At 48.3% G+C, this 11,259-nt stretch overlaps 1 protein-coding gene across 1 annotated transcript in view; it reads left to right on the top strand.

Moving 5' to 3' along the window:
- Positions 1 to 11,259, top strand: part of CLCN1 (chloride voltage-gated channel 1) — a 28,986-nt gene continuing 17,727 nt past the window's right edge. Inside the window, exons 1-7 of the mRNA XM_006767977.2 lie at positions 1 to 251; positions 1,769 to 1,889; positions 2,282 to 2,413; positions 3,193 to 3,321; positions 3,583 to 3,716; positions 5,093 to 5,170; positions 6,212 to 6,290. Of these exons, the coding sequence (XP_006768040.1) occupies positions 72 to 251; positions 1,769 to 1,889; positions 2,282 to 2,413; positions 3,193 to 3,321; positions 3,583 to 3,716; positions 5,093 to 5,170; positions 6,212 to 6,290 (853 nt within the window). The 5' untranslated portion in view covers positions 1 to 71. The remainder of the gene's footprint in view (positions 252 to 1,768; positions 1,890 to 2,281; positions 2,414 to 3,192; positions 3,322 to 3,582; positions 3,717 to 5,092; positions 5,171 to 6,211; positions 6,291 to 11,259) is intronic.

The following is an 11,259-nucleotide window of genomic DNA, read 5'->3' as shown; positions in this document are numbered from 1 at the left end:
ACAGGCTTAAGGAGCTGTTCTGGGGGTTGGACGGGGGCAAGCAGGCCAAGGCCTGGCGGGGGGGAGGGAGCATGAAGCCATCTGAGTCCCCGCGGCGTGGGCGCGAACAAAGCTGGTGGGGTAGTGCCCCCCAGTACCAGTACATGCCCTTCGAACACTGCACCAGCTACGGACTGCCCTCGGAGAATGGGGGCCTCCAGCACAGGCCCCGGAGGGATGCAGGCTCCCGTCCCAACGCCCACCCCACACAGGTAAAGCCCTGAGGGGAGGGGTGGTGGGTTGGAGGAGCTGACTGTGTGATGGACTGAGGGAAATTAGGGGTTGGGTGAAAAGAAAAAGCAGTGTTATTTTTTTTTAACTTAAAAAGTACATGGCAGTGTATTCAAAATATGACAATCCTGCCGAAGGCTGGACCTAGCTAAGTAGACACAAGTCCTTTTATATGACCTTTCCCAGCAATCTCATGAATCCTATGGGACGGCAAGGCCACACATGCACGAGGAGATCATGCTTACATAAGCTACACAAGTGACTGGCTGAGGAGTCCATGCCACTGCGTGTGTGAGCTCCCTCATACCCTCACCCACATGCAGTATCCTCCCCCGCCCCCCCAAAACACACACACACACACACACACACACACAGGCATTCTTGCTAACCAAGCCTAGATGCCACCCCCCTTTCAGATTGGATGCCTCCCTTCCCTCCCCAGCCCTGCTCTGCTATGGTACTTAGCCCTGAACCAGCCAGCACTGACCTGGCTCCCCAGTTCTGGTCTAGAGCACCCCTCTTCCTCATCTCCACCAGCCTGGGACCAAAGGGAATGAGACAGCCTGTGGAAGGGCGTGTACTGAGCACCATTGGTAGGTAGTATCTTCTTGCTGTGTCCTGGATGGGGTGTGGACAGAAACACTACCTCCCTCATCACTAACCTCATTCCAGAAGACAGAACAGCTATGAGCCTGTACCTGCCCACTACTCCAGCTCCCACTCTACTGCTCATATTGTGAAATCAGATCTCTTCCACTCAGGCTCTCCCAGAACCAGCAACATGGCCTGGCCTGACCCTGGCAACAGAGGAGGGAGTTAGTGCAGTGGGGCAGGCCAGGCTAGCTGGGGATGAGAGTGGAGGGCTACCAAATCCGAGGGGTGCTCCTCTGTCCTCTTCACATTTTGGGGGAGCATCTAATTACCCTGCTCTGACAGGAAGTGAATTCACTTGCTTTCTCAGGACTCATTCCTGTTGGTGCACACGAGTCCAGGGAATGAGGGATGGGCTTTCTCTAAGCTTGGCCGGGCATCTCAGAGGCCTCCAGTATGGCTAGACACACCAAGGCACAGTGCAGCCAAGAGTCACCTGCTGGTCTGTCCTCATCCCATCGTGTCAGGATTCCAGGAGAGAAGTCGGGGTAGGAGGGGTCTGGGGCTATTAGAGACACAGGCTGAGATACAGTAAGCAGAGTGACACAGAAAACTTTTAATTGACACAGATGCTCGGTTCTAACTCTTCTTAGAGTAGAAATTGGCCTCCTTGATGAACATTGCCATGGACCAAGATGAGTACAGATGGAGAGGGACATATATGAATGGAGAGTGGGGAGCTGAGGGCAGGAGGACCACAAAGTGGCGCTGCCTGAGGCCCTCAACACCCAGGATTTTAAAAGATTGTCTGTTTGTTTGTGTATTTCTGTGGGGTCTATGTGCTTCCCTCTGTCTATTCCTTTTGACTTTTCTGCAAGACAGGCATTCCCATTCTCCCTCTGTCCAGATTTATGGCCATCACAAGGAGCAATTCTCAGAGAAGGAGCAGGGCATGGGCATGCCCAGGAAGATGGGCTCCAGTGCCACCATGGACAGCACAGATGAGGACCACTATTCTAAATGCCAAGGTGATGGGGACTGCAGAATAAAGTGATCTGGGATAGAGGAGGGGCAGGGCTTAGGAGAATAACTTGGACATCCTATTACATAATCCCACCCTCCCACTCCCCACAGACACCCCAAAGCCCTCCTCCCAGTATTAAGGAGAGGCAGCTCTCCCCACTTCTTTCTCACTTGCCTTGTTCCCCACTTTCCCTCCTGCTCAGCCCCGAGAAATGAGTTTTAGAAAGAAATTCAAGAATCCAGTAGGGAACTGAACTTTAGTGCCTTTGGAAGGGGCCAGGCAGCACCTGGCAGAGAAATGAAGAATGAGACGTGAGAAGAGACATCCACTCCAGCCCTCAGTCATAGGCCTGAGCAGTGACTAGTTACCACTCTTCTTTACCCCTTTCTCTTATAGATTGTACCTACCGCCTGGGACGTGTGGTGAGAAGGAAGTTAGGGGAAGACTGGATCTTTCTGGTGCTTCTGGGGCTGCTTATGGCTCTGGTCAGCTGGAGCATGGATTACGTTAGTGCCAAAACCCTCCAGGGTAGGTTTCACCTGGCCCTGTCCCCTCGGCCTCTCCCCATAACCTGACTGTGTCTAGAGTTTCTACTGAGGATAAGCTGGGTGTGTTTTGGGAGGGGGGACACTGCACAGAGGAGATCAGGCCCAGAACAAGACCAGACCAAACCTAGATCTATGTCTCCTGTCCCTCCCACCTGCCACCTGCCAACAGCCAAGCTATGGATGTCCCTCTAATACTCACCCCAGTTTTCCCAGGACTTTCTCTGGTTTGAGTACCAAACATCCTGGCAAACCGGGGTGGCAGTGACTTAGAGGGAGATAAAAGAATGCATGCAAAAGTTACCATTGTGGCCCTGCTATGGTGGCTCAGTTGGTTGGAGCATCATCATCCCACACACCAAAAGGTTGGGGGTTCAATTCCTTGTCAGGGTACATACCTACATTCCAGGTTTGGTCCCTGGTCAGGGTGCCTATGGGAGGCAACCAATTGATGTTTCTCTCTCACATCAGTTCCTGGCAAACCGGGGTGGCTGGGCTGCAGGCCCAGCTCCAGTGTGGTTTGCAGCAAGGGCTCCACCTCCTACTAGTGGTGGGAACTGGAAGGAACAGGGCATTTCCAGCAACTCAGGTCTCCCACTCACATGTCCAATGAGAATAGTACCATCTCGTAAGATTCTGTGGGATAGTCTGTGAGATGATGCTCCTAGCACGCTGAACTGTGTGGCAGAGGGTGGAGTGTAAGGGGGGCAGGGCTATGTCCTCCCATCCACGCGGGACTGAGCCCAGCGTGTGTCTCCATAGTCTACAAGTGGACCTACTCCCAGGTGCAGCCTAGCCTTCCTCTGCAGTTCCTGGTGTGGGTGTCCTTCCCACTTATCCTCATCCTCTTCAGTGCCCACTTCTGCCACCTCATCTCTCCCCAGGCTGTTGGTGAGAACTTCCCCTTGCACCCTCCCACATCAGGTCATCGGTATAATCGCATTGTCCTTCCTGTTGACCCCTCCACCCCTCTCCACCCCTCTCCCTCCCTCACCCGGCCCTATTGACAGCCCTTGCCTCTGCTTTGTCACTGTCCTCCCCAGCACAGCCCTCTCCCTTCCCCATCCCATCTCCATGTCCACTGTCTGGATGTTCATCTCCCTTTGAACCTCCAACTTAAACCTGCACACAATCATTTTGCAACCCTTTTAGGCTCTGGGATCCCTGAGATGAAGACAATACTTCGTGGAGTTATCCTGAAGGAATATCTCACCCTCAAGGCCTTCGTGGCCAAGGTTGTGGCCCTGACTGCAGGTCTGGGCAGTTGCATTCCTGTGGGGAAGGAGGTAGGTGGTAGCCCCTGAGGTGGGAGCTGGGCAGATGGTGGCTCTGGGAACAGACATGAGCATGGGCACAAGGACAAGAGTCAGAGCCAAGGGGACAAGGGGAACAGGGGGAAGACGAGAGAATCATGGGAAGGCCCTCCTCCTGGGGCAGAATAACAGAAACGTCAGAGCTGGAAGGGCCTCAGAGCAGTCTCCCAACCTGGGCTCTGTTGACATTTGAGGCTGGATAATATTGGTTCTGGTGGGGTCGTCCTAGGCATGATAGGATGTTTAGCAGCATCCATGGCCTCTACTCCCTCGGTACCAATAGCACCCCCAGTTGTGACAACCAGAATGTCTCCAGACATTGTCAAATGTTCCCTTGGGGGGTGGGGGTCTTCCCCAGTTGCAGACCTCTGCCTTAGAGACACTCCAGACCAATGCCCTTGTTTTAATATGCGAAAACTGAGACCTAGAGAGAAGCTGTGCTTTCTTCAAGGTTATGCTCCTGGGCATTCTTGTCCTGCTACAGTCCATAACCCACACCACAGCCAGAGTCATGTTTTCAAAGTGGAATCAGGAATGTCTGACCTCTGCTCAAGAACTTCTAGTGCCTTTCCATTCTTAAAATAAAACCCAAAGTTCTCACTGGGCCTCGAAGGCCCGTGGTGACCCGGCTTCTTGCTGTCCCTCTTTGGTCCTCCCAGGCTGCTCCTCACGTACTGTTTTTGGGTAACAATGCCGTCTTCCTGTCCTTCAACCTTGTAAGCTTGTTCCCCTCTCAGGGCTCCTGCGCTTGTTGTGCCCTCGGCCTGGAACACTCTTCCTTCTGGCGCCCACGTGACGCACACCCTCATTTCAATAAGGCACTACTCATTGGTGACCATCCCTGAGCACCTTCTGTAGACACGCCCCCATCCCACCTCATCTGTCCCGTCTATCTCTGTCCCCTTGCCCTCCCTAGACCTGAGAACAGCGGTTCTCAACCTGTGTGCCACGACCCCTTTGGCGGTCAAACGACCCTTTCACAGGGGTCGCCTAAGACCATCCTGCATATCAGATATTTACATTACGATTCATAACAGTAGCAACATTACAGTTATGAGTAGCAACGGAAATAATTTTATGGTTGGGTCACAGCATGAGGAACTGTATTTAAAGGGCCAGAAGGTTGAGAACCACTGCCTTAGAAGTTTCTGCTTTAATAAAATGCTGGTGTATCATCTCCCTTCCTCTCTGGGATGAGGCTCCATGAGGGCAGAACTTCTGTGTTACTCACGTCTGTTTCTAGCATATAGTACGGTGCCTGGAGCAATAAATGTTAGTGCGTGAAATGACAGAAAGCCTCCCATCTGGATCCCCGCTCCTGACCGCCCCACCCCCCCTCTCTCTCCCAGGGCCCTTTTGTTCACATTGCCAGTATCTGTGCCGCTGTCCTCAGCAAGTTTATGTCTGTGTTCTCTGGGGTGTATGAGGTAAGGTGGAGAAAGTCAAATGAAGTGGGGCTGTGTGTGTTCAGGGTGTCAGGAGGGCTGCCTTTGCTCCGGGCTGGCCTGGATGCTAAAACAGGGCATGGCGCTAATCCATGCTCCCCTGTTCTCCACACACATATGCCGCCTGTCCTCGCCACCCGACGCCTCTGTTTGGCCTGTGTCTGTCCAGTAATGTCCCCTCCTTCTTGCTCTACACCCCTGCATTGGAGCCTGCACAGGGCTCGCTCCTTTGTTAACCTGCCAGTCCACACCCCTGCCCCATGTCGGTTCCCCTCCCTGATTCCCTCCTGTGCTACCCTGTCGCTTCCTCATTCCGGTTCCCCACCCCATCCTCTTACACTGCCCCCTTACCTCAGCCCTCTGCCCTCCTTGTCCCGCGTGCTTCTCTGTTGCAGACCGTGCCTGGGCAGCTTGACCTCGTGGTGTCGGCCTGCGCAGTGGGCGTGGGATGCTGCTTTGCAGCCCCTGTTGGAGGCAAGTCCCACTTCCTCCCACCCATTTCCTGAGCATGACTTGGAGGGGCGGTCTGGGTGGCTGCCACAGCTTCGGGGTGGAAGGGGGTGCTCACTGAAGGGACTGGTGGGTGGGCCTTCAGCCCCTGGTCTTCAGACACGCACACTTTTCTACCAAAGAACTGCATGTTCTTTTGGGGCCGACGGCTGTTTCCTGCAGGCTGGATTGGTAGTGCTGTTTGTCTGAAGTCCTTTCCCCCTCTCTCTTGCTACTGACACTCTTCTCCCTGACTGTCCCCACCTCCTGCCTCACTCTGGTGATCATTTATTGGCTTGCCAGCCCACCATACATTGAGCTAACTTTTATTTCATTTTCTATGTTTGGCCTTGCACTAGGAGGTCACTTCCTGTCTTGGCTTGGGAATTGCAGGGGCAATGGGACCACTATGATTCCCTGTGACTTAAGCCTTTCCTTTTGCCTTATTCCTCACCCTTGTTTGTTCTCCTTTCCTCTCTCTGCCCCTCTTCCTCACCCCTCCCTTTTCTCTCTTGGTCTGTCTCTCCCTAGTAGCAGCCATACTATTATACTGATATGCTGACGGTGGGCTGTGCTGTGGGAGTCGGCTGTTGCTTTGGGACCCCACTTGGAGGCAAGTGATTTACCCCTCCTACACCAGTCCACTTGCCTGACCTTGCCCCCCAAGCGGCTGTCAGCATCCCCAAGTATGAGTATTGCCAGTTAAAACCAGGGTATAACAAAAGCAGCTACCTTTCGGTGAGCATTTACTGCGTGCAGGCAACATTCTAAGCACTTTACATGTATTCCTGCCAAAAGCTGCACGCGACTGAGATTAGAGAGGAGAGAACAGGTTACTTTCCTTGTCCTGGATGGCTAACAAGCAGACATGGTCAGAGAACGCAGTTGTATGTGTTTATTTACTCATCCATGTTCGTTGTAACCAAACCCACAGAACAGGGATTATTTCGACCAGTCATTGGATTCATCAAATGACAGAAAGGACACCAAGTTGACAATTGGAGAAACAAAAATTACAGGAATAGCATATGCTCCCTAAATGCACCAGCTGTTAGAGGTATCTTTTCAATTATGAGAATGTGATCAGTCCTTTTGTGGAGGAGGTAGCTAAAGTGGCTTGGCCTGGGGATGATATATGGATAAGCGCTCAGAGTTAATGAAAATGTATCATGTTTCCTTGTCCTGACACTGTGCCCGTGTGCGCCGCACCGCGTAAGGAGGCGAGGTCAGCAAATGCTGCAGCTGGCAACCCGCTTGCCCTTCTGTTGTCAGCTCTTGACATTAGAGTCACTGGTTCCCAGCCATGAAGGGTAGTGTGCTGGAATTTCTACACACGTTGAATTTCACACTTAATGTTTATACCCACTTTCACTTTTATTTACTCTTTCACCTCACAAATCCAAAAGATCTAAGGAACCTTTTTAGACAGGTAAAACCATTTTTTAAATTAGATTCTTTTAAAGTGAAAAGAACCTGAATTTTCTGCTTAAAATTGGAATTTCTGGGATGAAGGAGGAAGGTTTGTCTTGGCCTTGTGTAGAGTATGGGAAAGACCATAGGAAAATTACAGATAAAACATGGCATTGAAGCCCGCAGAAACAAACAAAATGTGGCTCTTGACACAAGAAAATGTTAAGCATTGAAAAGTAAAGATGCCGTTTTTTGTTGTTGTTGTTGTTGTTTCAGTTAAATTGATTGCGGTGACATTGGTCAACATGAACATATAGGTTTCAGGTGTGGGTTTCTATGTTACAAGATCTGTATATATTGTACTGTCTGCCTGCCACTAAAGTCAAATCTTCTGTCACCACATATTGAGACCTCCTTCACCCCCTACCCCTTCCCTCTGGCAACCACCCCACTGCTGTGTGTTAATGAGTCTCAGTTTTATATCCCACATATGAGTGAAATCATATGGTTCTTAGCTTTTTCAGACTGATTTATTTCACTTACCATAATGTCCTCAAGATCTATACATGTCATTGCAAATGGCAATATTTCATCCTTTCTTATGGCTGAGTAGAATTCCATTGTGTATTTGTACCACATCATCTTTATCCAGTCCTCTACTGTGGGACACTTTGGTTGTTTCCATGTCTTGGCCACTATAAATAATGCTGCCATGAACATAGGGGTGCATATATCTTTATGAATACACTAGTGGCCCTGCACGTGGATCCGTGCGCAAGTAGCTCCCTGCTGCACCGCCCCACCCACCGCTGCTCATAGCTCTCTCTGCTGCACATAGCTTGCTGCCCACCCTCCTGTAGCTCTCCGCTGCTTGTAGCTCACTGCCCTGCCCTCCTGCTGTTTGGTCATTCTGTGACGGCGTGATGGACCAATTTGCATATTACCCTATTATAAGTACAGATTATTTTGAGGTTTTGGATATATACCCAGGAGAGGAATTGCTGGGTCGTATGATAGCTCTATTCTCACTTTTTTAAAAAATATATATATTTTATTGATTTTTTACAGAGAGGAAGAGAGAGGGATAGAGAGTTAGAAACATCAATCAGCTGCCTCCTGCACACCCTCTACTGGGGATGTGCCCGCAACCAAGGTACATGCCCTTGACTGGAATCGAACCTGAGACCTTTCAGTCTGCAGGCCGACGCTCTATCCACTGAGCCAAACCGGTCAGGGCTCTATTCTCAATTTTTTGAGGAATCGCCAGGCTGCTTTGCATAGTGGTTGTACCAGTCTACATTCCCACCAGCAGTGGATGCGGGTTCCCTTTTTTCCACGATCTCTCCAACACTTGTTATTTCTTGTTTTGTTGAAAATGGCCACTCTAACAAGTATGAGGTGGTATCTCATTGTAGTTTTGATTTGCATTTCCCTAATTGCCAGTGAGGTTGAACATCTTTTCATATATCTATTGGCTGTTCATATGTCTTCTTGGAAGAGGTGCATTATCAGGTTCTCCGCCCATTTTTTGATTTGGTTGTTTGTTTGTTTGGTATTGAGTTTTATGAGTTATTTATATATTTTGGAAATTAAACCTTTGTTGGAGCTACTGTTTGCAAATATCTCCCATCTGGTTGGCTGCCTTTTTGTTTTGTTATCAGTTTCTTTTGCTGTGCAGAGCTTTTTAGTTTTATATAGTCCAATGCATTTATTTTTGCCTTTACTTTCTTGCCTCTGGGGTCAAGTTCATAAAATATTCTCTATGACCAAGATCCATAAGTTTGGTACCTATATTTTCTTCTATGTAACTTACTGTTTTGGCTCTTATATTTAGGTCTTTGATCTATTTTGAATTATTTTTTGTACATGGGGACAAACTGTAACCCAGTTTCATTCATTTGCAAGTGGCTTTCCAGTTTTCCCAGCACCATGAAGATGTCATTTTTAGAATGTTTGTACTAAGTGGCAAATATGACATGGTCTCACAGGTAACATTACTTGACTGGTTTCATTTTATGAACATAGACTAACTCTGAAAGAAAAAATTACTATTAAGATCATTTACTCACTATTTAGTCAACTGTTAATTCCTTGCAGGCTTACACTGATGAAAGAAATAGACTTCAGCATTCTACCAAAATGACAGACACATTTTTGCTTCTGTTCCATGTGCTCTGTGCTGCCCTCTGGGCTCTGTGCTGGACCCTGTGCTCTCAAGGAGCTCACCTTGAAAGGGTAGACAGGCAGGCAAGGAGACCACCACTTGGCAGCCTGGGCAAGTGCAATGGGAACCTTCTGCTAAGCTGCCTGGGTGGGGGTGGGGGCTTGTCAATTGAGCTTTACAAGCGATGATGCTTGATCTGAAACTTAGGGAATACAGCCAGAACAGGGTATTCTGGGCAGAAGAAACAACATTAAAACTCTGGAGGCTATAATGACAGTCAAAGAGTATTGCTAGAAGATACAGGGGAGGAATAACTAAATGAATCTGAGCAGGTAAATGGGGGCTAACTCATGAAGGTCCTCGTAAGCCTTGCACAAGAAAGTAGATTTTATTTATTCTCTAGGCGAGAATTTGTCCAAATATGTTTTTACAGAGCACAGTATTCATGGTGTTAATAGATGGAATGTGTAAAAGGGATTCTGAGGTCAAATAAGTTGGAAAATCCTGTGTTTTTTAAACTGGAAAAGTTACCAGAATGTTTGATATGCTGACGTGCAGTGTAAATATACAAAATGTGGCTCAAGTTCAGCATTTCCCACAGAATCCTTTTTTTTTTAAATTTACTTTTTTAAAACTTATTTATTTTTTAAATATTTTTTTATTGATTTCAGAGAGGGAGAGAGAGATAGAAACACCAGTGATGGGAGAGAATCATTGATCAGCTGCCTCCTGCACTCCCCCACTGGGGATTAAGCCCACAACCCAGGCAAGTGCCCTGACCGGGAATCGAACTGTGATCTCCTGGTTCACAGGTTGACACTCAACCACTGAACCACACCAGCTGGGCAGTACACTCTTGTTGAATAAAATAGCATATGACTTTATTTTTACTTGCCCCCCCACTCCCACCTGGCAACCCCACAGAATCCATTTTGCAAGGACCTTCTCAAGGGCCTCATAGCATTTCATGGACCTGACTTTGGGAAATGCTGTCACAGCGAAGGGGGGCCCTTGAAGAATTTTGAACAAGGAAGTGCCATGGCCAGCTTTATAGGGTGATCCAATCCCATTGACAGGAGTGTGCAGGATAGAACTGGCTTGTGGATTAACAGGTTTAATCCAAGATGAACAAGAAGACTACTGTCATTGTCATGATGCCAGATGACAAGAGACTGAACTAGTCAGAGGCAGAAGAGACAGAGATGAGGATGATATGTATGGGCAATAGAAAGTAAAACTGCTGCAACCTGGTGATTGATTTTATGTGAGGATATGCAGGATAAGACAGAAGGAGGAATCTAGGCTAACTCTCAATGTTTATAGTAAGGATATTTGGGTGGTTAGTGGTAGTAACCAAGCTAGGGAATATATGAAGTAAACAGGTGTGGGGAGTTGATAATTTTCACTTTGCATATGTGGAATTTAAAGTTCCTGTGGCATATCCAAGTGATATCAAACGGGTAACTGGGTTGGTAAGTCTGAAGTTCACGAACTGGGCTAAAACCATAGTTTTGTTAATCAGTAGCTTATAGGTACTGGTTGAATCTATGGGCATAAATGAACTTGAGAGACAAAGTGCATCTCTGAGTAACAAGAATAGGAGACCAAGGCCAAGGCCTTGGTGGGACAGAGGCAAGGGAGGCAGAGGAAAAACAAGAAGAGCCTCCAGGGTGGGAGAATAGAGCGATGTTACAGAACTTAAGAGATCAGAGCACTTCCAGAGGCTGTTTGTGTTTTTACTGCCTTGTTTCCTAGCACATTTTCTGTTTGGCTCAGGCTAATATTAAAATTAGTTCTCATTCCTGAGTATAAAGTGACAGACGGTTAGAGGAAGTGTCCCAGAACCTCATTGTGGGAAAGAAAATCTAGCCTAGGATTTCAATAAATGGTTGTAAAATATTCATAAGTTGGATAGTTTATACCCAGGCAAATCAAAGCTGACTGTGGTTCTGTTACTGGTAAAGAAGAGAGACTTTCTCCACCTGATTCTTTACTGTGTCGAATCCTC

Source organism: Myotis davidii, unplaced genomic scaffold, assembly GCF_000327345.1.
Source record: "Myotis davidii unplaced genomic scaffold, ASM32734v1 scaffold22, whole genome shotgun sequence".
NCBI classification, from domain to species: domain Eukaryota; kingdom Metazoa; phylum Chordata; class Mammalia; order Chiroptera; family Vespertilionidae; genus Myotis; species Myotis davidii.
This window is presented reverse-complemented; position numbering and strand designations above follow the sequence as displayed.